The sequence below is a fragment of the Globicephala melas genome, chromosome 9 (assembly GCF_963455315.2).
Source record: "Globicephala melas chromosome 9, mGloMel1.2, whole genome shotgun sequence".
Classification (NCBI taxonomy): domain Eukaryota; kingdom Metazoa; phylum Chordata; class Mammalia; order Artiodactyla; family Delphinidae; genus Globicephala; species Globicephala melas.
Genome location: NC_083322.1, coordinates 40,046,811 through 40,074,765, shown reverse-complemented (window position 1 = coordinate 40,074,765; position 27,955 = coordinate 40,046,811). Strand labels below are relative to the sequence as shown.

At 42.2% G+C, this 27,955-nt stretch overlaps 1 protein-coding gene across 4 annotated transcripts in view; it reads right to left on the bottom strand.

Moving 5' to 3' along the window:
- The window catches only part of ELMO1 (engulfment and cell motility 1), a 550,105-nt gene that overhangs the window by 434,028 nt on the left and 88,122 nt on the right, over nt 1–27,955 (bottom strand). For all 4 annotated transcript variants that reach the window (XM_060305403.1, XM_060305401.1, XM_060305402.1 and 1 more), the window contains one exon: nt 16,531–16,680. In XM_060305403.1, the coding sequence (XP_060161386.1) occupies nt 16,531–16,608 (78 nt within the window). In that variant the 5' untranslated portion in view covers nt 16,609–16,680. Of the gene's footprint in view, nt 1–16,530; nt 16,681–27,955 lie in introns of those variants that run through there.

The window sequence follows — 27,955 nt, the reverse complement described above, 5'->3', positions numbered from 1 at the left end:
CATGTTTACTACGACTTAGCCTAGAATGTGACTTGGAGAAAATTTCATGTGCAATAACCCTTCTAGTTCCCAGAGGTGCCTCCTGACACTGTGTCAATGACACCAGTCATTTTACAACAGCGTTATTTCTCCTCCATTCAGCCCGATGACTACTCTCCATGCTTCTGAGCCATATATCTTTAATATGGAGGAATCCAATGCGTCCCGAGAGGTGTGTATGCGTATTCTGTTTTCCTAACAGCTGCCTAAATAATCTGAAAGTTAACGACAAAAGCCACACTTTCCTGAGACAAATTTAGCTGGTTCTTGGAAAGCAAGTATTTTGACGACAGTTCCAACGTGAACCACTGACACAAGACTTCAGTGACTGTCAGAAATGAAAAAGGGGGGAGCTCACAATTACATCTCCAAAGTAGTAAAACTATGTATCACATTAATTTTAAAAATGGAAAGATGACAGGCTATGCCACCTTTTTCTTGACAAATGATTTGTGTCTAAATGGTTTACTAAAAATGATTTGTTTCAAGCTTCATGAAACTAATTAAATATTAGATTCAGCAAGACAAAGTACAATCTTGGCATCATAAACATCACTGGACTATGTAAGTGAGCAAAGACAAAAAATAATTAGTGCTCTCACGTGTTAGTGGGTTAAAGAGGAATAGAAACACCTCTTTCTCTTTTAGGAATTGTGATATACTTCTACTCAGTAGAAACTGTGTTCCCCTTCAGTTGGAAGGGAAACTGCAATTTTAGAAAAGGACAGAAATGTAGAGATGAACAATGCAAAAATAAAGCCCTACTCACATCAGTTATCTCTTCTGAGTCTCCTTCCTTGTCCTTGACTATTTTACATTGTCCTAATATCAATGTTGCTATGGATATAAAATCTTTTTCCAAATTTCAATATCTCAGGCAGCAAAAACAACAAATTTCCCAATTCCTATATCCCTCTCTACCTTCCTTAATATCCGTCTTTTCCAAGAAGTACTCCCAGATGACTCGGGCCTGGCTGGCAGGCCATTTCATTCCACCACACCTTGAGTCAAGTGTCCTGTTTTATGTGGAAATGAGTGATTCACACTGTGACTCAGTTCAGGTCTTAAGGTTTGCCTGTCTTCACTCCTGTGAAATAGTCTCCTTATTTGTGTCAAGTTCATATGTGGAAGGTCAATCGTATTTATGTGCATGGTATGAAAGTAAAAAAGTCAGACAGGTTCGGTAGGATAAACAGAAATGACTGCTGACTCTGATGGACAGGGTGATATCAGACCAGGTGGGTAGATATGAAAAAGCCAGATAAGCTCTGAAGGCAAAGTAGAGTTCAAGTTCAATTTAAACACAGGATTATGATGGTTTATCAACTGCGAAGAAACTGAGATTGGGTATAAGGCAACTGTCGAAGAATACTAAGAGGAACTAGTGGCAAAGGGAGTATTAAGAAGTGAGTTTACTTTTTTAATGTAGGGCTTTTTGCCCCCTTTTACTGCTTATCTCACTTTGCCATGTAGTTGCTTTACTTTGTTCGTGAGTGGATGCACTAACGCCTATTCATCCTTCTTTCTAGAGTGCTTATGGATGTGCTGAGATATCTGCCAGCAAGTAGTGGAGGAAGTGAGCTTCCAAGTCTCAAATATATGTCCCATGAATGTGACCACAGCAACCTGAGGCTAAACCACAGCCTTAAAGAACAATAAAACAGGCTCGTCTGGAAGGGTCTGGAATATCCAAAGAATGGCCACAACCTCATGCACTTTCTAAAACTCCCCTACCTTTGACATATCATCAACCCAGACTTTCATTATCTATCATCACTTGGCTAGCCCTTCTGATAATAATGATAATAGTAGTAGCTACTATTTATTGAGTGACTACCATATATCCCCTACAAGATGATGTTACTAAGTCTACATTACAAATGAGAAAACTGTATGAGCATCTGGAGATGTTAAGTAGCTTGCTCAAAGCCTCACAGCATAAGGGGCAAAGCCAGAATTTGAACCCAGACCTATATAATTCCAGAACCCTTGCTCTTTAACTCTGTCCCAAATCTGGAGTACTAGCAACCATCAACAACAAGCCCAAGGGCCCAGAGCTAACACCTGAGGGGAAGGCAATGAAATTCTGGGCCTCTTAATTCCTGGCACAGAGTGAGCTTTTGAAAAATGTTATTTAAGGCTCAATGAGAATAGTAGATGATCCTGCTTCATGGACTACCCACACAAAATATGATGAACTCCCAAGTCAACACTGAATCTTTTGATATCCAGGGGAAGAACTCTCTGCTCCAACTTTCTTCTCACTTTTGATGCTCAAATCAACACCTCCAGCCCTGACTTCTCCATAGTCCCCTTCTGTCTCAGGCCATTTTAACTGGAGCGTGTATCCTTCCATAACCTCAAATTCAAATCTTACTCCAAAATTCTTTTTCACTTTTCAACTTTTAGTCATCTTTTTCTGGTCTGCCAGAAAATAATCTTGCAATCAACGTTACGTCTTCCCTCTCCTTCATGTTGTTTGTTCTTCTTCAGTCCTGCCAAGTCAACCTCAGAGGTTACTCTCTAAACCTCTTTATTCTGCCCATGGGTACAGAGAAGCAATTAAAAATAGTTGCTATTTGGATTACTTAGGGCACCCATAAAGTCACGGTAAGTGGATGTTCATGTTGCATATGGAGGAGTTGACAATGTCATATGCGTGAATGAGAGAAAGTGGCTAGAAAGGCAAGCTGGAGGCCAAAGATGTCTAACTCTTGACAGTTTGGACTCATCATAGGTTTTTAAGCAGGAAAGTGACACAATCAAATGTGCATTTTCTAATGATAGGCGATTACACTGGAGGCCAAGAGACAAGTTGGCCAGTGTAACAAAACACAAAGGAAATCTGAAAGGAAGTCCAACCATGTGGACAAGCTTTCGTATTTTCCTGTACCCATTTGTAAGTGTTCCATGAAGAATGCGACTCCACCTGAATATTCCTCCACTAGTGTTTTCTATCTTGGTAGCTGTCACCAACATTTGCCCAGTTGTTCACAAGAAATCTCGTTATCATCCTTAACATTTTGTTCTCTCTTACCTCCCACGTATAATCAATCACCAATTTCCTGTCAATTTAATCTTCTCATATGTCTTGATGAGACATATGTCTGACTTCTTTTTGTCTCCTCTGTCACTATCCTAGGCCATGACATAATAATCATTTCTCACCTGGGCTACTGCAAGAGCTGTCTAACTAGTCTCTCTTATTTCATTTTACCTTCACAAAACAATTCTCAAATTTTGACCTTCCAAAAGTACAAATCATACCATGTCACTCCCCTGCTTAGAAACCTTCCCTTTTTTCATGACTCTTAGACAGAGTATTAAGTCAGTACAACTCCTAATGGCAGAGCCTCTATCCATCCAACCAGCCAAATCCAGAGCCCCTATGGAACTTCTTTCAATTCCAGAGAGGTAAGATATTAGCCAGGATCTCCTCAAATATCACCTCTCCATCATTCCTTCCGTTCTTGTTCTTCATTAATAGGATTGTCAATTAAACATAGGATGGAACTTCTTCACGTGTCCTTTCAACACAACTTCAAATTCATATATATTTTTCATTCCTTATCTTTTGGAATATATTCTGGATGTATTTCTTATTTTCATCTTCCAAGTTACTGGTTCTCTCTATAGCCAAATCCACTGTAGAGTAACTCTATGTGTTTTATTGTTTTTTTCCTGTTGTAGGTTTTTTTTTTTTACATTTTACTTACTATATGTATATTTTTTATTTCTGAGATTTTTAATTGTTTCTTTCTCATATTCCTCTATTCTCAATTTATGTCTACCTACTTTGTGTGCATAATTTCCTGTTTGTGTAGATACTAGTCTCTCTCTTCTAAAGTTCTTCCTTTGAGGATCTATGACACACTTATTTTTAAGTCCTCCCTTGATCTCTATGTTCCTCCACACTGACCAGAGGGAATAGGGCCACCAACAGCAGCAGCAGCAGCAGGTGTGACAAAGAGGGACCAGATGCAGGTAAGTTTTCTGAGGTAACTGATTGGACAGAAAAGCTGAGGGAATGAGAAGAGTCTAGGAAGACATGTAATTTCAGCTTCAGTAAACTGGGTGTATGTTCATATGTCACTGAGAAAAGGAAAATATGAAGAAAAGCAAAACTGCACAGGCTTGGGGTTGGAAGGAACAATGAGGACTGTTTTGAATATGTTGAGTTTGAGGTGCAAGGGACATCTAGATGGGCATGACAAGTAAGCAGATAGGTAGTTGTTTACATGGGTCAGGAGGTCAAGAATGAAGCGACAGCGGAAATTATGAGCATCTTATGGTGACGAGGCTGACGAATGCAAATAGATCACCACAAACTTGTCCCAGGGTAATGATCCATCTATAATCATTTTGAAAATTGATACAGCTTATCTCAAAGTCATTTGGTTGTCTTTTGATTATGGATGACTTTGATGGAAGGACAAAAATAGATCTTCATAAAGTCAATTCATAAGATATAATAATATATTTAGAATGCATGGTGGGAACAAGGGAAGGGATGTTCTTCTCACCAGGGCCACTCCTTTCATAATTATATTTAATTGCATCATAGGACAGAAAAAGTACGAACATCACCTATTTCCTTTGCTCACATTATTATGATTTTACCACATATCAGGCCCTGTCCTAGGCACTGGGAACACACTTGGCCCATGCAGAACATCACACAATGAATAAGTGGGGCCATATAGGATGTTACAAGTGCATATAACAAGGGCCTTCGTCTGATCTGAGAAATCTGAAGACTTTTAAGCAGCTTACTCTTCATCTGGGATGAAGAGTGAACAGGAGTTAGATAAGCAGAGAAATGAAGGGGCGGTAATTTCCAGTTAAGAGAAAAATCACATTTGTAAAGGCTCTGAGAACTATGCATTCATGAAAGGAAAAAAGTCAATTGTAATGAGAACCAAGACAGAGGAGTTTGGGGGAAGCCACATTGACTCTAAGCAAAGCTGGTGATGTAGGCAAGAGCTGAGGATAGCAGGGTCCTAATAACCACAGCAAGGACGTCTGGAATTTAATCTAAGTGCGGCGGGAAAGTCACTGCAGAATGCCTGGGAGAATGCATCGGAGGGGAAGTAAGAGAGGTGACCGGGAGGCCAGCTGAGGAGGTAAGTGGAGACAAGCGAGAGCAGTGGCAGCGAGGATGGAGAAAAGGTGGACAGAATCAAGAACCATTTAGGAGGTAACCTTCACAGGACTTGCTAGTTGAGAGACTTTGGGAGCTGCAGGGGAGGCTGTCCAGTGCCACGCTGGTACCGCTGACTTAGTTAGAGGACCCGCAAGTACATCTGATGGAAATTCTAGAAAAAACAACCTAGAAGAGCACATATTTTCTTTCCCTGAGGCTGCTCTCATTCCCTCGCAGTTCTGGCCACACTGCACAGGTCTATATACCCCTAGAGACAAAGTACAAGCTGCCTTTCTGCAGAACGAAACAGCTTTTTCTGGGAACCCAGAGTCCTGCTTAATGCTGAAATCTACATATTTATATACCTCTCCGCAAACTGCCAGTTGACCTAACAGGAAAATGAAGTACAAAGTGTGACACACGCAAAACGTTCTAGAAATGTGAGATGTCTCAGTCACCAAACTCTCAAGAAAGCACGGTTGATAAAAGGCTCTGTCCTGAGTTACCCAATGTGCTCTTAGTGACAGAGTTGAGGAAGGGAAATAGAATGGAGGAGACTATCACCCCTTCCTACCCAGAAAGCAAACTGAAGTCTGTAGGTCATTTTCAGAAGAAAAAGCAGAACACTCGAGTTCATTCCTGTGCAATTAAACTGGGTTCTCAGCTGAGGGGAGACATATGTTTTCTGTCTTTCTCTTCCAAAGCATGGCAAACTCTAAGATTTTATGAAGTTACATACACTCTCACATACAAAGGGACAGAGCTAAAACCAGAAAGGGAAGTATTAGGTCACTTTATAGTAAAGGAAGTTTAAGAAATAGTTGTTACAGGGGCTTCCCTGGTGGCGCAGTGGTTAAGAATCCGCCTGCCAATGCAGGGGGCACAGGTTTGAGCCCTGGTCCGGGAAGATCCCACATGCCGTGGAGCAACTAATCCCGTGTGCCACAACTACTGAGCCCGCGAGCCACAGCTACTGAAGCCCGTGAGCCTAGAGCCCGTGCTCCATAACAAGAGAAGCCACCGCAATGAGAAGCCCACACACCGCAACGAAGAGTAGCCCCCATTCGCCACAACTAGAGAAAGCCTGCGTGCAGCAGGAAAGACCCAAAGCAGCCAAAACTAAAATAAATAAATTTTCAAAAAAAGAAATAGTTGTTACAATACCAAATCCAAGAGTTGCAAAAATCAGATGAGCAATGACTATTCCTGTCCCAATATCATTCTACCTGATTATGACAGCACAGAAAGTAGTGGTGCAACATCACCCAGGCTTTCTTAAGTGGAACAGAAGAAGCTCTTGAGGGTGTTATGTTCATACTCTCTGTAGAGTAATTAAAGGTGAGGAACCATTAGGACCATCTTACTGATGGAAGCTCTGAAGCACTCCATAAACGTTACTGAGGGAGCCAGAGATATCACAAGCAGATAGAGCTAGAAATGTAGTGGGGTGTAGAGACAGTCATTTCTAAATCTGGGTCCAAGAGCATCAGTATCGCCATGGAGCTTGAAAAAACCAGGAATTCCCAGGCCTCGAACCACACCTACAAATAATCCTCTCTGTGTGTTCAATACGTTTCATAAGCAATTCAGACGCAGAACCAAGCTTGGGAGCCACTGATTTAGTCCATCCTTAACAAGGGGAAATTTGTCTCCCACCCTGGGGACACTGGCAATGTTTGGAGACATTTTTGGTTGTCACAACTGGGGGAGGGAATGCTACTGGCAACTAGTGGGTAAAGGCCAGGATACTGCTCAAATCCTACAATGCACAGGACAGCCCTCAAAACTCAGAATTATGCAGTCAAAAATGTCAATAGTGCTGAAGTTGAGAAATCCTGATGTAATCCAACCACTCAGGAAAGAACAGTCCAGAAAAATTACATGACTTTTCATTTCTGCAGGGCAAGGTTGGAGCTTCACTTTCCAGAAATTCAGTCTCATTTTCTTGATTCTATGGGATTTTTTATTACTATTATTGTGGTAAAATACACATAACATTAAAATTACAATCTTAACTATTTTTAAACATAGTGTTCAGTGGTATTAAATACACTCAAATTGTATATTCTGTGTGATTGCATCTGAATTCAAGACTCTTTATTTAGAGCTCAACTGTCATTTTAGTTCACCAGGCTCTCAATACTTAAATGTCTTGGGAATTATGGGTTTTCAGGCTGAAAAGCTAACTTTAATGCATTTAAGGAAAAGTTTGTATTATTGGTTCCAGCCTTGCTTGAAACATAAGAAACTTGTTCTATTCTATGTATGACTGAAAAAAATCATAATTGGCTCCTAATGGTTTCTATTATTAAGCAGGGCGCTGAGTGATTACCTCACCGAATCCCCACAATGCCAGGAAGGATGTATAAATATTGACAATTCTTCCTTACAACGCAGGAGGCTTGTCCCCAGTCACACAGCACTTAGTGGCAGCCCAGATTTTGAGTCCAAATAAGTCCACCCAAAGTCCATGCCCATAAGCACCAGGCCAGCCTGCCTCTCCCAGTGTCCAGCCCCAAAGAAACCTGGCTTTCAAGGCTCTGTCTCACTTCAGGTGGGCTCCTTCTGTAATAACCCAGACCACTCGCCGTATTTTCCCTAACTTATAAGGTAATACAATCTTGGCTTTCATACTACAGCATGTCCCTGGAAGTCACATTGTCAGTGGATGCAGCAGGCAAGCTGGCACTGGCATAGGCATCTCTTCAAACCACCATTAAACTGAGCCCTGAGAGATGGAGAGACTCAAAGAGAACTACCAAACACATGAAATAAGCCAGACAGAGAAAGACAAATACCATCTAGTATCACTTATATGTAGAATCTACAAAAAAAAAAAAAAATCAAACTCATAGAAACAGAAAGTAGAAAAGTAGTTGCCAGAGGCTGGAAGGTAGGGGAAATATGGAAAGGTTGGTCAAAGGATACAAACTTTCAGCTATAAGATGAACAAGGCCTGAGGATCTAATGTAAAACATGGTGACTGTAGTTGATAATACTATACTGTATGATTTTAAATTTGCTAAGAGAGTAAAACTCAATTGTTCTCACCATATGTCAATTATACCTCAATAAAGCTGAAATGAAATAAAAAAAGAACTACTGAACAGGTTTATGATTTAGTAGAAACTGTCTGGGTTTTAGTGTCACCCAGTGCTAGACTCACATCAGTAGCTTCCTAACTGTGTGATCTCAGGCAACTCACTGAGCCTCTGAACAATTATGAACTGGGAAGTATAAAGCCTGCCTTGCTGGACTGTAGGAAGGAGGTGAAATACTCTGTGCAGGGCACTTAACACAGTGCCTAGCACACAATATGTGCTGATTAGATGGCACATGCTATTATTACTACCACTACCACTACTAGTGTTATGTACAGAATGAGTTAAACTCCTAGGTCAAGCACAAAAACTTCAATGTACTTTATGTATTGAGCTTTAAAAATGAGTGAGCTTTATGGGTAAATTAAATTTATATGTATTGAATTATATCTTAAATATATTACAGAAATAGGACAGCTGAGGGAAAACCGTGGGCAATCATTTTGTACATGCTTGCCTAAAAACACATGCATCTATGTTTCTTTGAGAAAAATAAAATCTGCAACCATGTACGAGAAGGAGTGCGATTGTAATTTTTTCTGTTTGGAGAATGGAGAATAACCCGTGTTTTATTCTTATCTTTACTACTCACAATTCAAGCCAAAAGTAGACCCACATAAATAGAGATCATTGTGATGGACCACAGGATACAAATGTAGTGTAAATCAGGCTAACCACCAAGAGCTTATAACAACATCTTATAATCTATTTGTAATCCACATCTTATAATATACTTCAAAAGACATGGGCACATGTAAATAATATCAGGCACAGGTTATATTAACTGTAAATAAAATCTACAGGCAAAGAAAATGGTATAAGAAGGATGGAGAAACAACTACATTACATGATCAAAAAGGACTTGAGCAGAAAGAAGGCTCTCCGCAGTGCCAGCAAAGCCAGGATTTAGAGGAGCGGAGAGCGGAAGAGAGTGCAGGAGGAATCCAAGCAGGCTGGCTGTTAGAAAGAAACTACAAGACATGAAAAAAAAAAAAGGGCAAAAATGTGCAGGGACACACTCCTAAAGGGGCAGCTTCTACAAAGCAAGAGGGTACTTGAGAACTGCACGCAGCACCCGCAAATACCCTGAACCTGGGATACTGTAAAGGGAAATCGTGGCAGGACACGAAGGCAAGCTAAGGAATCTGACTCAAGTCTCAGGGATACTAGAAAGCTCGAGGATCATCCGCGACTTTTTCTTTTAATTGTGGTATACTTTCTTCGAACAAACTCTTTCCCCAAAGCATCTAAAAATGAAAAGAGGTCAATTGCAGCTGCTGTGGCAGGAGTGAGCGTGGAGAGCCTGGAAGCAAATGGCACACACCCCTCGCCGCTGAACCATTTGAGAAGGATCTGCAGAACTAAGACTGAAAAACGCGCATCTCCTCCCATCATCCTCTCTGGGCCTGAACTTGCAGCATAGCAGTCTGCCCAAGTGTTTGATGCACAAGTAAGAGAGATGATCAGGCCTCCTTGCCTGCCAAGATGGTCCATGCTGGCTTTTCTTGATTAGAGATGAGATCTATCTTGTTGTATGGAGAGGATGGAGTGTGTACACTTGGGGCCATAAATAACACATCTAATGAACCCCATTCTACATGAAATAACTTCCAAAAGTTGGTAACACCTATCAGACTTCAGGTTCACATATGAGCAGTTTTACCAACCATTTGCTTGTATTCTGTAGGCAACTGAAGGTTTATAGAGGGAAATAATGCATCCATTAAACAGAGAGATGAACTGATGACCAGTTAGTAGGACAAGCTGGTGACCAGAGCTGGTATTATTCAGAGAGAAGTTACACTTAAATCCATGAAAGAACATGGAATCTGAGCCAACGAGTGTCACTGGTGAACACGCAGACCAGAGGGCTAAGCACTGAGGTTGTGACTGATTTAGAAAGAAGGAGAAAGACACGGAACCATGCAGGAAATTCACAAAGACTAATCAGACAAGGAGGGAGAATCTCAGAACTGAAGCATAATGAAGGGAGGGGGGTAGTTTCAAGAAGATACGAACGAGCAGCTTTGCCGAGTGATACCAAGACAGAGTGAGGACCACTCGATTTAGCAAACGGGAGGGCATAGGTACCATCAAAGACAGCAACACCAGAGGGAGGGAAATTGTTATTCATACTAAGATCAAGTAGATGCCAAAGCAACATGGATGACATATACTGACAGCACTTAGATCGGCTTGGAATGGAAAGACAGAAAATAAACTATACTCCAGCAAGAGAGTTACTAGGTCAAGAGGAAGATTTTCCAAGGTAGGTATAGAAGAGCTTCCTGTTGAAAGCAGAGGAGAAAAGAACAAATGAAGGGGATTTTGATGGGCAAAGCCTCAGGTAAGGGGAGAGGACAAGTCAAAACACAGGTGGAGCAAAACAGATGGGGGTTGGGACAGGCTGAATGCCTTAGGAAGAGAGTAGGGACACATCTTCCCTCCTCTGCTGGCAGTGGAAAAGCAAGACAGCATGACAGGAGACAAAAGCATCGAGTGGTCTTTGGAGGTGTGCAAACACATAGCAGAGAACTTCTGAGGCACGGATGGGAGCAGTGGCTTTCTGGCTTCAGTGTACTCGTAAAGAAAGGCATGTGGGGGAAGGACAGAGGCAGGAGAGACTGGAGGACCAAAGAGCATGTGCAAGGAACAGAGGGGCTGCTTCCCAGAATATTGGTGGGTGGCCAAGAGATGGGAGAAAATATTGTGGAGGAGTACTAGGGAGCCAGTGAATATTCCATAGCATGAATTGGCTGCATATCCAGTTAGCATGTTCCTTTATTACTAGCTGATGCCTCCCTCCCACTTGCCCTTTAATTTTTTCTCCTTCTAGACATTTACAAAGCTAGGCAGATAAAGAAGGAGAAAGGTGGGAAACTGTGCATGATGGAAGGGCAAGTAAAAACAAAAATCAGAGCATCTAATTTTCTAATTTCATGAGGACTTGCTTAAACTAGCAGCAATAATGCCTTTACTGAGTAATTACTCTGAGCTGGCAGTGTCCTGTATTCTTTTCATATATTTTCTTTAATCTTCACAATCATTAAAGAAGTGGGAAATTATTATCTCGACTTGACCAGGCCAAGATACCAAGGCTCATAGAGGCTAACTGGGTTCTTACAGAATGGGGGGCTCCAGGGCCCACACCCAGATTTAAATGTCCCAGAGCCCGTACTGTGTCTGTTAGGACACACTGCCTCTCAGCATTATGCCTCGTGTCAAAAGCGCTAGGGGGGCTTCCCTGGTGGCGCAGTGGTTGAGAGTCCGCCTGCCGATGCAGGGGACACGGGTTCGTGCCCCGGTCTGGGAAGACCCCACATGCCACGGAGCGGCTGGGCCCGTGAGCCATGGCCACTGAGCCTGCACGTCCAGAGCCTGTGCTCCGCAACGGGAGAGGCCACAACAGTGAGAAGCCCGTGTACCGCCAAAAAAAAAAAAAGCGCTAGGGTTTTGACACTCTTGACTAAGAAATATGCTGTTCAAAAAATATTAGGTTAACAGGAAGAGTGGATGGGGAGCCTTTCTGGCTCTGTGTATCCAGACAATCATCACCTACAGCCTCAAGTGGCTCCTGAGGTTCAAAGCCAACAACAGACAGTGAAGGCAGGTGCAGAGGCTGCCGCCGTGAGCAAAAGAGCTAGCTGACAGCTCTTCCGAGAGCCTCATATGACAGCAAACTCCAGTTGTGAGAAGCTCCTCGGGGCTTTTCCTGTGGAGTGGAAACACAGAATTGTCTCCTCAAAATTCAGAAGGAAGGTAAACCAATCCACTCCAAGCTGACATCCCCTTGAACCTCATGGGCCCTGGCTGAGCAGAACTGATCCCCACTCAGGAAGCTCCCTCTCCTGGTTATTCATTAATTAAATATTTACTTCTTAAGGAAGGTTGTTCACCAGGCACTAGAGAAACAGTATTCAAAAATGGAGTAACTCGGGCTCATGGCTCTTTCTCACGAGCCCCTGCATGATGCAGTGTGGGAGGCCCTGCTTCGGACTCACCTAATGCTCGTCACAAACCAGATTATGGACCCATCCCTGGTCGGCAGAATCCCAGTCTCTGCAGCTGGGCTGGGGATGTGCATTTCTCACCAGCTCCCCGGGTGACTCTTGGGCACACACAAGGTTGAGGACCACTGGTTTAAGCTGATTGACAAGGACAACACAGTGTGACAAGTGGAGGGGTACTGGAGGTTTGGGGAGAAGATGGGGCAGCAATGCCTGAAATTCCTTTTAGTGAAATGGTAGCTAAGACCAAAGGAGCAAAGGTAATGTGCAATGGGAGAGAAACAGGTGGTGTGACCTTTATTGAACAAGGTAGAAGATTAGGAATAATCACTGCTCAAGTCTTCCTTGTTTGTGCAAATACATTTCCAATTCTTGTGCCAACTTCCAACTGGATCAAGAAACAGCACTTGGGGACCTCCCTGGTGGCCCAGTGGTAAAGAATCTGCCTTCCAATGCAAGGGACGCGGGTTTGATCCCTGGTCAGGGAACTAAGATCCCACGTGCTGCAAGGCAACTAAACCTGTGCGCCAGAACTACTGAGCTCACGTGCCTCAACTAGAGAGCGTGTGTGCCACAAACTACAGAGCCCATGTGCCCTGGAGCCTGTGCGCCACAACTACAGAGCCCACGCACTCTGGAACCCGTGTGCCACAACTAGAGGGAGAAAACCCACACGCCACAACTGAAGAGAAGCCCGCGCGCCACAATGAAAGATCCCACATGCCTCAACGAAGATCCTGCGTGCTGCAACTAAGACCCAAAGCAGCCAAAAATAAATTAAATAAATAAATAAATAATAAATAAATCTTAAAAAGAAAAAAGAAACAGCACCTGATACCAAAACTGCCACTCTCCAACTTCAGCGGCTGCAGGGCAAAAAGGGACTGGGTCTCTAACTCTTTGGGGAGGTCTCCCTATGGCATTAGCAGAAGCCCTACAATTTAGCCAACGGTTTAAAAGTTCAGTCTTCAAAGTACAGGAGGCCTGGGTTTCTGTCCTGGTCTCACTAACGAGGAAATCATCTAACTTCTATGAACCTCAATATTATCACGTATAAATGCAGAACCATCACCAAGAAGGAGACAAGGAAACTTCATGTGCCTCTTGATATGATGCCCTGAAGAGGACACAACTTCATCTCTCTTGCCTGTCTGCCAAAAATGCAAAACCTGAATCTAATTGGAAGGAAACATCGGAGAAACCCAAACGGAAGGACATTCCACAAAACAGCTGTCCTGTACTCTATAATACTATCAAGGTCACAAAAGATGAAGAAAGACTAAGGAACCATTCTAGATCCATGAAGACCAGAGAGACATGGCAATAAATATAATACATGATCCTGGAGGGATGTCAGACTGTGAGGAAAATACCTATCAAGGACCTTATTGGGATACTTGATGAAATTTGAATATGGGCTTTGGGCTTTGAATTAGATGATAATGTTGAACTAATGTTCGATTTTCTGGTTTCTTTAAAGAGACTGTGGTTATGTAAGAGAATGATTTTGTTCTTAAGAAGGACACATTGAGTATTTAGGGGTAAACAGAGGTGATGCTCCTAAGTCACCCTCAAATGGTTCAAAAGGGGATAGGTATACTAGAGAGAGAAAAAACAATAAAGCAAATGAAGCAGAATATTAATAATTAGTGACTCTAGATAAAAGGTAGACAGGAATTCCTTTGTACTATTCTTGTCGTTTCTGCGTGTGAAATTGTACTGAAGTAAAGTTACTCTTCAAAACTATCAGGCCATGAAAAACAAGGGAAAGACTTAGAAATTGTCAAAGACTGAAGAAGACAAAGGGAACATGAAACATCACGATGCAGTTGGTATTCCTGCACTGGATCCTGTAACAGAAGGACATTAGTGGAAAAATTGATGAAATCCTAATAAATTTTGTAGTTCGGTTACTAGTAATCTACCATAGTTTTGGCAAATGTACTGCAGTTATATTAATATGTTAACATCAGGAGAAACTGAGTGAAAGGTATAAAAAACTCTCTATACAATCTTCGTAATTCGTCTATAAATTTAAACTTGTTCCAAAATAAAAAGAATATTTAAAAAAAAATTATTAAGACACACATACAGCAAAGGCCATCCCCAAAGGCAGGAACAAGATACTGACTCCACAGGCCCCTAAGAGTATGTGTCAAGAGCTACTGTCTTAAAGAAGAGGTTTCCAAACACCCTGGGCCATGGCAGAAGCAAAAAGAAATAGTCTACCTAAACCACTGACTTAGAATCTCTGGGGCTGGGGCCCCAGAGAACATTTGAACAAGTGCCCCAGGTGGTTCTGATGTGGCCTTGGGCTTGGGTACCTGGTATCCAGCTCAGCATTTCTCAGACTTAACTACACAAGGAATCCCCTGGGGATCTTGTTAAAACGCACATCTGGGTCAGGAGGTCTGGGTAGGGTCTGAGACTCTGCATATCTACTGAGCTCTCAGGTGATGCTCAAGCAACGGGTCCTCAGCCCCACCTATGGAGAAGGCAAAGCAACAAGACAGAAGGGGCCTGGGTCCATGACACTGGAGCATCATGCCAGCCCGGGACTGCCATGTGGACTTGAGAGGCCAACTTCTATCTCTTTGAACCATTGTTCTCTTGGGTTGTAGACAAACCTAATTTTAACAACATTCAGACTTCACCAAGTAGTCCAGCCATATTTTAAAGTAACATTCAACACATATCCTCTCTCAAACAGCATGTGAAAAAAAGGTAAACAACTGTTGTCTGATACAAATGTATATAAAATTACTGGGCGGGCTTCTCTACTTTCATGGGTTGCTTCTGAAGTCAACAAAATCTGCCTCAGAGAACAGTTAAAATGACTATGACATGCTGGTCTGATGACACCTTTTTTGAAAACAAACCTAAAAATGTACCTTTCTTACATTCATGCTCAAACTCAACTAATTCTTATTTGACCTTTATAATTTATTCTAATGAATCCTTTGGGTCCACACAATGCCATGTAAATTTTGCAGTGGTCTTCAATCAGATAATAAAATCTGACCAGAAAAAATGTATAGATCATAAAATAGTATCAGAAAAGTATAGATCATAAAATAATATCAAGAACATAAAAAGTGGAGTTGCCATGGTACCCTAATTTCAAAAATGTAGAAAGCCATCTAGAATCCTATACTATATGCTTCATGAAACCCTTAAGCATACACTAGGCCTCAATTTTTTTTTTTACTTTAAATCGTTTACAATGACAAAAACCACCTTCCTGAGATAGCCTGTAATCAATAGTAAATGAGAGTTACATCATAAGACTGTCAGTACACAAACTAAACGATGCCTCCACAGGTAAAACCATTTTAAAAATCTTCTTGACATTTTTTCATTCACTAAAAATGTACTGAGTATTTATTACATACCAGACAATATACTAGACCCAGACTGCATTTTACTCTAATAATAAAATTACAGCCGGCTAGGATCCAAGACTCATTCCTCTACACTAATTTCATGATCAAACTATTTTTTTTTATACAGCAGGTTCTTACTAGTCATCCATTTCATACACATCAGTGTATACATGTCAATCCCAATCGCCCAATTCATCACACCACCACCACCACCACCCCCCGCCACTTCCCCCCCTTGGTGTCCATATGTTTGTTCTCTCCATCTGTGTCTCAATTTCTGCCCTGAAAACCAGTTCATCTGTACCATTTTTCTAGGTTCCACATATACGCGTTAATATACGATATTTGTTTTCCTCTTTCTGACTTACTTCACTCTGTATGACAGTCTCTAGATCCATCCACGCATGACCAAACTATTAATGTGACAAAGTAGCAACATACTTGTTGGCTGCTTATGCAAAAACCAAAGAGAAGAGTGATTCCAAAAATTAAGATTTGTGTTGTCTAAGATAAAACAATCAGCACATAGTCATGAGTCTCTGCAAGGCAGGGCTGGGACGGCCTCCACTGTGTCAACTGCCCAGAGTCTAGTCCTCTTGTCCCTCCTGCCTCCCTCACAGCTTCAGACACAAACCCTGTATTGACACACTCCAAGTAGATGTTGGATGAGTATAAAAACCCCATCCATCGCCACTGCATGTGGTACAGAAATCAAACTACACTGCAACTATTATCGCACCAATTTTTCAACACAGCCAGAGAGAGAACAGGAGAAAAAAGAGCTATCTGAAGTCTGTGTAAATTCAGAATAGAAGGGAAACTAAAATAACCCCTAAACGACTGCCAGTATTACTAACCTGGTCGATTTCCATGAGCTTGGGGTAGGCACCCGGCCATTCTATGGCCACCTTGACGATGTCCGCAGGTGGTGGCATTGCAAATCCCCGCAATGTCCAAAGCCGGTGGAAGCGGGATCCTACAGTGTAGATGGCCGCACGTGTCTATACCTAATGAGGAATGACAAAAAGAGAAAGAGAAGTCGCTCAGTGCAGATGCAGGGCGAATTTTGTTTTATCACTTCCTGTTTTCACTGGTGGTTTTGGTACAAGAAACGGCTCTGGGTGCAGAAGACACAGGGTGCCAACTGCACCATTCACGGGTGGCTCCAGAGGACAGAAGGCAAAGGAGGGGACGGTGCCAATGCCCTGGAGTTGGAGATGAGGCCCCGGAGAGGCAACAGCCTCCCAAGGCCTCAGTGGGAAGCAAGGCGTCCCTTACTGCCTGCTTCTACTCTGAATGGTGCCCAGGGTCTGAATGAGCCTGGCTCACTCTGCCCAGAAGTACATGCAAACTCCGCGTGCTCAGCAGCCTTCGGAAGGACAGATTGTCCAGGAAGTCATGGCCAGGAAGCAGCATATCTTTAAAATGTTTTCTGTGTGTCACAAATAGAGCTCCTCTGCACTATAGCAACCAAGATATCATAAGGAAGGCGCAATGCCCCAAGGTTCACACACATGCACACACACTCGCTCCCCAAGGCCAGTTCACAAGATGAGAAGAAAATTAATTGTAGCGCCTAGTACAGCATTCAGAACAGACCTTGAATTCTCACTGGAATGAATAGTGTTGCTTACACAAAGGAAGTAAGATTATCCTCTGCTGCCTCTCTCTCCCAGACTCACTCGTTTCTTTTAGGATAACTTTTTTAACTTAATATTTTGGGGGGCTTCCCTGGTGGCTCAGTGGTTAAGAATCCGCCTGCCAATGCAGGGGACACGGGTTCGAGCCCTAGTCCGGGAAGATCCCACATGCCGCAGAGCAACTAAGCCCGTGCTCCACAACTACTGAGACTGCGCTCTAGAGCCCGAGCTCACTGCAACTAGAGAAAGCCTGCGTGCAGCAACAAAGACCCAACGCAGCCAAAAGTAAATAAATAAAATAAATAAATTAAAACAAAATAATAAATAAATAAAAACAATATTTTTGAACAGGTAAAACACTCATGTGATTCAAAACTTGAACGTGTGTGCATGTGTGTGTGTGCATGTAAAGACAGTGTAGAAACTCCCTCCTGAAATGATACATCCACCCAATATTCACTTCCATCCCCACCCCTCCAGCTAGCCACTGTTACCAGTTTTTTATGTATTACTCCAGAACTTCTTCAGGTATATAAGTCAAATGCAAAAGCATATTATATTTCCCGCTTTCTTTACATAAAAGGCAGCATTCTATACCCTGGTTTTTTTTCATTTCATGTATCTTCTAAATCCTTCTATATTAATACAAATTTTGTGTCCTGGTTCCTTCTACAGCTGCATAGTTGTTCTTTGTATCTTTTTTTTTAATATTTTATTTGATTTCTTTTTTTATGTTTATCAGGCTTTTATTTTTTTTTTTACATCTTTACTGGAGTATAATTGCTTTACAATGTTATGTTAGTTTCTGTTTACAACAAAGTGAATCAGTTATATGTATATCCCCATATCCCCTCCCTCTTAAGCCTCCCTCCCAACCTCCCTATCCCACTCCTCTAGGTCATCACAAAGCATCAAGCTGATCTCCCTGTGCTATGAAGCAACTTCCCAGTATCTTATCTGAAGAACCAGTCCCCTGCCGTGGGCCACTGGGTGATCTCTCACCTTTGGCTGTTATAAACAAGCCTCTGGTGAAAAATCTTATGCATACATCATTTTGCTCATGTGCAAGTATATTTTTACAGTAGATTCACAGAAGCAAAATTGTGGGTCAAAGAGCATAGGCAGTTTTAGATTTTGATAGCCATCTCCAAGTATATCTCCATAGTGAGAGTTGCACCAATCTATATTCCCTTTAGCAATGGATGAGGCTTGCCTCTTTACACACAGACTCACCAACAGATTGAACTTTTGCACACCTGATGCATTGGAAAAAAATGTATCTCAATGTACTTTCCTTTTATTTTAATTTATTTATTTATTTTTGCCTGCGTTGGGTCTACATTGCTGCGTGCGGGCTTTCTCTAGTTGCAGCGAGCCGGGGCTACTCTTCGTTACGGTGCGCGGGTTTCTCATTGTGGTGGCTTCTCTTGCTGCGGAGCATGGGCTCTAGGCGCGCGGGCTTCAGTAGCCGCGGCACGCAGGCTCAGTAGTTGTGGCGCGCGGGCTTAGTTGCTCCACAGCATGTGGGATCTTCCCAGACCAGGGCTCAAACCTGTGTCCCCCGCATTGGCAGGCAGATTCTTAACCACTGCACCACCAGGGAAGTCCTCAATGTACTTTCAATGTCTATTTCTCTTATTGTGAGAGAGGTTGAATATAAAGATGCAAAGTTCCATGTCTACTTTTCTGTGAACTGTCCAAATACTTGGCCTTTTTCCTACTGGGTTCTTAGCCTTTTTCCAGAAATTGATCTCTGTATGAAGATGCTAATCAAACATGTGCCTTTGGTTCTTTATCAAACCAGAGTGGACCTTGTCAGTTACTATCCCCCGAGCTCAGTGGCCATTGGGCGTGACTAAGATGACAGAGATAGCAGAGTTAATAATGGCAGCCTAATGGCAGTTAGTCATAACAACACCAGCAGTTATATGAATAACTAACTTCACCAGAGCTGACAAGTAAAGGAAATGACGCAAAACAGAACCGCTGTCCCTTTGGCCAAGGATGATGAAGACAGCCTGGTGTGACGATAATGAGTGCTAACCAGCAGAGGCAAATCTTCAAAGCAGTGGTTCAATAGCTCGTTCAACAAATAATTACTGAGCCCTACTCTGTACCAGCCCTGTTCTCAGTGCTGGGGATACAGCAGCAAACCTACACGTTAGGTGGCGTCAAGGGACATGGACAGAAATGAATCAGGGAAGGAGAATCTGAAGCATGTGAGTATATCTCTGTGGGAGGGGCAGGACTGCAGTCTTAAATAGGGAAACCAGAGAAGGCATCAGTGAGACACAGCATCTGAGTAAAGACCTATGAGAAGTGAGGCAGTGAGCCATGTGGACATCTGGAGGAATCATGTCACAGGCCAAGGGAACACGTCGACTGAAAAAAAAATGCACAACCTAAAAGTTGAGAGTTATGTTTTATTGATTGGACATTCTTAGGACTTCAAGCCCTGAGGCAGCATCTTAAATAACCCTGAGCAAACTGCTCTGAAGAGGAAGGGGGGAGCCAGGATATATAGGAGTTTTTGCAACAACACCAGGAAGTCAGAACAAAGATTACTGTTAATAAAAGAAAACTAGATACCTCAAGTTAAAGAATTTAATGCTTTTCTATGCATGGGAAGATGCAAGAGTCTGGGCTCACTGAAATCATTCCTTTGATATGCACCTCAGCTATCTGGGGCCAGTAGTGTTTCCTCATCCAGAGTTTCCTCAAGCTGCACCATAGGGGTTGGCTGCAGTCTGATGACTGCTAGATGGCAAGCGTTCTTTGTTTCCTTCCTGAGTGCCCTCAGGGCTCACAATCAGGGTGGCTGTCATGTGGTAGCTAGATTCTTTGTTTACCAATATGGTAGGCAATATTCTATTTCTCAAACAGCAAGAGCAAAGGCCCTGAGGCAGAAGCATGCCTTGTATGTTGCAGAAACAGGTGAGTGGCCAAAGCCAAGCAAGTAAGAGCTAGAGTAATAAGAGAATGAGTTCCAGCAGCTGTTGGATCGTAACTTGGTAGGTTCATTGACCGTACTCTTGTCCCCCCTAGACACTCCTACCCTAACTCTTGGTCGTGACTTCTAAAGAAGGAAGTCCATGTCCATGCACACCTATTCAGAATATAAATTGGTACAACTTTCCAGAGGTACTTTTGGCAGACTGTACCAAAAGCCTTAAAATTCTGTGTTCCCTTTGAGTGATTTTACTTTTCTAGGATGCTTCCTCAAGAAATAATTATTAACTTAACCATAACAATGCCAATTGCTGTTTTGGTTGTAATTCCCCAAACTTGACAACAATTTAATATTCAACAACAGGGACTTGCTCCATAAATTATGGATCTCCTAGGTACAAATACAAGCAGACAATCTGCACTGGGACAGACTTCTTCATAGTCTCTACACTCTTTTAATTCACTTGAGAATTCCAAGGACAGTGTATTTTATCTGTACCAAGTCACTGCAATTCAAGATCTAGATTCAATTACACTTCCTAGAGTAAGAGTTAAGAAAACAGGTTCTAATGTGAAAACAGACTCAGTATAAATATCAGGTAACACTATTCAAAACAAAGAACACATAATCTTGGTGGTTAAGAGAGTAGGTAATAGAAATAAAAATGCATTTTGAGCGCCTTCCTCCCAACTCTACACAAAATAGTCTAGAATTACACTGAAAGAGGTCATCTGGCCTTCCAGGAATCAAAGGCCGAGCGTGCTTTTTTTCCTTTTTAACTGATATTTATTTCTCAAAGACTCTTCAGACAAAACCTGTTGAACAGGTGAGAATAGAATAATGCAGTTCTCCCTGTGTCTCTGTGGAGAACAACATTAGAGCAGTGTATAAAGCAGCCATTGAGAGCAAAGAGGCGAGGGTTCATCCCTTGGGAACTCACTTAACCAGCCAAATTAGACCTCATCAGTTTTCCCCACGTTAACAAATGGCACAGACAGGGTGCAGCCAGGCTCCCATGGGTAGAGTCAGGTGCACAAGTGCAGAATGAATAATCTGAACCACATCGTTATCCTCAGAAGTCCACATTTTATCCTCTTGAATTTATATTTCCAGGAGGGAACAGTTAGCTCTGAGGCTTCTATATATCGTCACTGTTGCTACTGATGTAATTCAGAAGAGAAAGTTTGTAGCTCAGGTTTTCTTGCCCTTGGCACTGTTAGCGTTTGGGGCCATAGTCCTTTGCTGTGGGGCTGTCCTGTACATTGTAAGATGGTTCGCAGCATCCCTGGCCTCTACCTACTAGAGGTCAATACTCCTCTTTAGCTGTGACAGTCAGAAATGTCTCCAGACATTGCCAAAAGTCCTCTGCGAGGCAAAATCACCCTCCAGTTAAGTTGTGAGCTACCAAGTTCTCTGGGCAGATTACTAATGATCAGGGAAACCCATGCCTGAACTTCACATAAGACAAACAGTCTCATCAGATTCTCCAAGAAACATCAACACGCAGGCCCAGGGCTTGGTCAGGCGTAACTGACATGGAAATGCATTTCTAAATTTCAGTCAACAAACGCAATCTCCTAGAGTCTTTGCTTCCCCAGGCACAGCACTCAGGGCACTTGAGTCTTCTGTTCAACCTCCCCCTACCACACCTGGAGCACTCTCATGGCAGGGTGCACATCCTGAACACAGTTACATCACCAGGGCACACAAGCATCTCATTCATGGTGTCGGCTGAATGCATACTTTCCATGACGGACATCTCATCAGAGCTACTGGCGATAAAACCAAGTCTAGTCCAATTTGCCCAGTAAATATAAGCTGCATGAATTTGTGTAATAAACTCCTTGATATAATAATTCTTATGCAAGCTAAAATTTAAGAATCACTAAAGGGAAGTGTAGGCTAGACCTTCCAACCACTCTGCCTTGTGGTTCTCCCTACCTAGGGAATGAGTGGAGAATTCTACAATGTTCCTGCTTCACTGCTGATCGGTTTACTTTATTCCAGTACCAAGATTCTACAACCTTAATATGCATGTCAAAGAGATTGTTTATAGTTGAGTGAATTAAATGAAAAAAAGGAGTCACTTCTCACTTGGGAGTTAGTTACCAAAATCTGCATGTCAGATGTGACTCTATAACCCCTGAGCAAGTTGAAATTGTCTTTATCATTCTGCTGAATGTCTCCTTCTTATCTTTGGGTCATGTCTCCAAGACAATGGAAAAAAACCACTCTTGATTCCCATCTAGAAATCTGTCTGTTGCTACACATTGTTCTAAGCCCAAAGTGCTACGTGTCTGTGTTGGAAACTCATCTCACTAAAGTCTCTTAAAGATCTGTTACATCTCTCCCTGTTTTTCCAGGCAGCTTGATTAGGTCTTGGAGTTCATAAAATTCCCAAATACCTCACACATTTTTTTCTGCTGAATTTTCCATATAGTTTTAGCTTTGGGTCCCTGAATGGCTTTAAACCCTTTTATCTTATTTCTAGACTTTCTGTTACACCAGCAAACCCTATTAAGAGAATAAAAAGTTAAGCCTATGAGGATGTTCTATAGGATCTGTGTAGTGGGAAAACTAGCACAATTGCCCTGGTGAACCGTGTGCCGCCACAAACTGAAAGAGCCTGACAGATGGATCAGTAGAGGCCAAAAGGCAGATCAATGGGAAAGAAACACCAAACAGCTGGAGAAACGATTTGCTTCAACTCCTCTGTCCCTTTTCTCCATAGGCAAGCTGTCCTCTGCCCCACTGGCCATCATTATCCACTTATGACAGATAATAGGTTTATAATGATTATGGGAATGAATAGTGGGGAGGGAGAACTAGTCTCATATTTTAAATGTTAAGTGGTCCTTGATAGAAAAAGAAATAGACAATGTTTTCCCTTGGCATTCGAGTTACATACAAAGGAAAAGGACCTCTGAAAGTGGAACTGAAAGCAGCCTTTCTCTCTGTACTATGTAGAGGAGGGGGGGAAAAAGAAATCAAACAAACAAAAAAAAACCTTTCCTCAATCCTCTTAGGTTCAGTAGCTGAGGCATGGAAATTAAACTAACAAAACAAAGATTAACAGGAGAAAAAAAGTTTATTTATTCATGCAATGCCTATACATGCAGAAGAACTCAGAGATGAGTAACTCAAAGAGATGGTTAAAAGTTGGAGCTCACAAACCATCTTAACAAGGGGTGATAAAGTGTGGAGAAAAGGCTAGACAAAGGACGAGGGGGGTAGGGCTTCTTGGGTGGGGGTGGGGTGGAAATGTATGTTATGGAAAGGTAACTTGGAAATATGTGGTAAGAAAGGGTTGTTTAGTAAGGTTTGTTATGCCATCTCAAGTCCTCTCAGGTGACAAGAGTTGTCTCTGGAATAGTCCTCTTTCTAGTTTGGGAGAGAAGGACATTTTTACAAATGGAAATTCATGCCCTGCTTTTAAGTAGAAAGAAGAAGGGCAGAGAGCTCCTTCTGAATATACTGTTTCTTAATTGCTTTCAGCTCAAAAATAATCCTTAATGCAAAGTGGAATATTTTGAGGTGGCATCTTCCAATCTCCTTTGACGACCCTGTCTGCCTTGAGCTCTCTAGTTTTCTCTTTTGAGGACACTGCCCTGCACCATACACTGTGCCTCAGGAAGGCACACTGGAAACACATCTGCATAAAAGTTTTGTTCCCCTCTTCTGTGTACAACATTCTTTTTATTCCAAATAGACTTATAGTATCTCAACACCCTAACTGTCTACGTAGAAGATACGGGAAATAGGAGCTGTCAGCTGGACATTACTTGGGATGTTGTGATCATTCAGGCTTGCTGAACTCTGCCTTTGTTTCCCTTCCCAAACATATATCAGGGAGGGACAGACACTCCTCTTTACCAGTCACATAGGTAAGCAATGACTGCCATAGGTAGTGGGCGTGTGCCCCCTGCACTGGCGGGTCTGCATGGAGCGATAAATGGTGGGGCTGCCATCTCAGATTCTCCATCTGAGTTAGGGAAATGATGGCCGACGAAAGTAAAGAGAATTGAACCAAATGCAGAAACCCAATATTTCATTTTATGGATATGCTGTGCACAAAAGCCTCATGTGGTAATCTCACTATTAACGCGGCCCATTTACTTGCCAGGTGGAGAAATGTGAAATTAGATACTCTTGGCTTACTATATGCTGCAAACTTGCAGAGAACAGTGCTTTCACAGCATCTTGAATTCTCATCATGGAGGCTATGGGACAGTTGGCAGAAAGGGGCAGGCACGAGCTGGGGGCAGGCACGAGCTGAGAGCAGGCACTGAATTGGGCACTTGAAATACACACTTTCTCACTTATTCTTCACCTCAGCCCCCAGCGACAGCTGGCACTATCTGAAGTAAATGAATGAAGATGCTCAATCTCAGCAGTTTGAATAACTTCCTCCAAATATTTACATATTCTCAAGACGAGGGAGGCCTCTCTATCGTGATACCTATTGTGGGTTATTGTATGTCCCCCTCCAAATTCACATGTTGAAGTCTCAACTCCTAGTACCGAAGAATGTGACTGTATTTGGAGATTGGGCCTTGAAAGAGGTAATTAAATTAAGATGAGGTCATTAGGGCAGCCCTAATTTCATCTGACTAGTGTCCTTATATGGAGAAGAAATTTGGTCCCAGGTACAAAGGGATGACCGTTTGAGGACACAGGGAGAAGAGAGCCAGCTACAGGCCAAGAAGGGAGACCTCACTTTGCCAACCCTGCCAACACCGTGATCTCAGACTTTCCGCCCCCAGAACTGTGAGGCAATAAATCTGTGTTGCTTAAGCCACTCGGTCTGCAGTACTTTGTCATGGCAGCCCTAGCAAACTCACGACACCAAAAACACAAAACATAAGAGGCTGATTGTTTAACACAAAGATGCTTAGAATCTTCTGCATTCCAAAAAGCACCATAAAAATGTAAAGACAAATAACAATCTGAGAAAATACTTGCAACAACTATGACCCAACCTGGCATAAATATCATTAATAATATAAATTTACAAGAAAAAAATACTTGTACAACCTAAAGGAAAAAAAAACAGACAAAGCAATTCACACAAGAGGAAATATATGATCAATAAATACCTAAAAACTTCATACTTAATAGTAATAAGAGAAACTCAAATTAAAATACAAAAATACCTTTGTTGAATATCATATCGGTAAAAAAGAAACAAACACTTATTGATTGGTGACACAGCAGGCAAAATAATATTCTCATATATCGTTACCATCAAGGAAAAAAAGATAAAAGCAAAAGCCCTTTGAAAATAAGAAATTTATTTTTAATCCATAAAATTGAGTAATAAATTTGGCTGTTATAATTTCAGTTCTGATGAAACCACTAAAGCAGCATTTCTTAAGCACTGCACTAATGAAACTTTGGACCAGATCCATCCTGGAGACTGCAGGGCGTTTAGCAGCATCCCTGGACTCTATCCATCAGAGGCCAGTAGTACCTCCCAGTCGTGACAATCAGAATGTCTCCAGACATTGCCCAATGTCCCCTGGGGGACAAAATCACCCATGGTTGAGAACCAGGTCACTCAGGTGACTGATTCTAATCTTGCTTTTTAAAAAAAATTTTTATAGAGACCAACTTTACAAAGTGGATATTAATAGTCATACATATAACATTTTAACTACAGAAAAGGGAGCTGAGATATAGAGCAAGGATCAATTGAAGAAAACCAACAGGAAAGGGAATTTGACATAAAACATGAATACCTTGATACCACTTGAGGATAATTTGGAACATTTTACTCCAGCGTTATTTCCTTCACACACAGCTCTAGCAAGCTCTTGTAGCTTCAGTTTCTGTCTGTCTAGTGGTCTAGTGAGCTTTTCCATCTCTTTTCTTCAGGTAGCAGGCCCTGTCCCACCGGCTACTAACCAAGAACAGGCATGTGGCAGTCCTGGCCAATGACAGCACCCATCTCCCTGGCAACAGTGATTGGTCCATGGGACAGACATGGTCCAAGCAAATCGATTTCTGGGGATTGATTTATGAGGCCTTGGAAGGAGAGAGTTCTCTCTTTCTGCAGGGTTTGTTAAGCTGAAGCTGTCCGCAGCCATATTCCCTCCAGATAGGGAAGGGCCATCTGCTATAGGAAGGACTGAGGCAAAGAGAAGCAAAGACAAGTAGAGAGGAGAGACAGGAGGGAAGAAAAGCGGCCTCGTTGAGTTTCTGTCTCCTACACGTTTCCTTCCGATCTCTGATCTATCCTAATATCCTTCCTAGATTTATGAACTCTTAAATTCCCTGTTATGTTAAGTGAGTTTGAGTTAGGTTTCCACCACCTGTAATTGAAAACCTCCTAACTAACAAATCAACGCTACCATAACATTTTACTACCCTGAGTTAGAATCCTGCCATTCCCTTAGAGATGACTGGCACACAAAACACACTGAAGTGACACAATCTAACCTCGCAGCCTAGAGGGAATGATACTGTGCTCCCCAATTCTAGAGCTCTGATACCTGTACATGCATATTCCTGATGGAGCCCTCGGTGCCTAGGAGCTGCCTTTGCTCTGTTGGACTGCTAACAGCAGTCATGCCTGCAATTCAGGAATTAGTCTTAGTCTAGCATTTCCCACACAGCACTATTTCTTTGAGATATTAATTAATTTAATGCAAAAAAAAAGTCAAAGCTCGTGTAAAACACTGAATGGATAATAGCTAATAATAACAACTACTTCACGGACTACATACTTTTCATAACAACCTTATGAAATAGGTACCATTTACTAAACCATTTTACAGACGAGGAAACTGAGATGCAGAGACATTTAAGTAAGTTGCCCAAAGTCTCACAGCCACCTATGGAGCCCAGCCAGAACTCAATCCACATTGGTCTGATTCCATAGCCCATGGTTTTAATCACTATACCATATTTTGAAAACGGTTTATTTACTAAAGGACTGATCGGGCCTTTAATGTAATGTAGGTGTACTCTGAAATCTTCATATGCAATATACAATGTTTCCCAAATGTATCTGTCCAGAAAACTCTTTTATCTTTTTCCTAGAGCATCCAGTGACACCGGTTTCTCATGGGACACACTTTGAGAAGTGATGCTTTCAGTCCATTTGCCTCCTTTGTCTCTCAGGAAAAATGAATTGTTGAATAGTCTTGGCCAGAAATATAGTGGAAAGTGGCAGAGAAAACTCTCTCCTTTAGTCCCGTATTGAATTATCATCACCTGCGTCTACGGGATTGTCTCCAGGAAAGCAGCCCAGTTCTTTGAGTAACTCTTTCCAATTCACACAGGAATTCAACTAACCACAGCTTCTACTGTGCAAACCGTCAGAAGATAAATAACAAAAAAAGAGAAGATTTGTAATTGTGATAGCTAGAATCTGAACATCTCGCTTCTTGCTTTAAATCTCTGGAAGGTGATTCAGGGCACATAAACCCTTCTGGCTCCAGCCTGCCTCTGAGTGCCACAACTCCAGTACACCCTTCCCCACCAAACTGTATCCCTGCGTCCTACCCCCACAGACACAGGCAAAGACTGTAAGTCAGACATGATGACAAATAGGTTTTCCCTTAAGATCATCGATACAGTGCTTTTGCAGTGGCTGATAGGAGCACTACTTAAAGAAGGCAAGCCCCAGACTGGCCAGGTCAGGATCGCTCTCCGAGTGCACCATGCTCTACTGAATGCAGAGGGACAGCA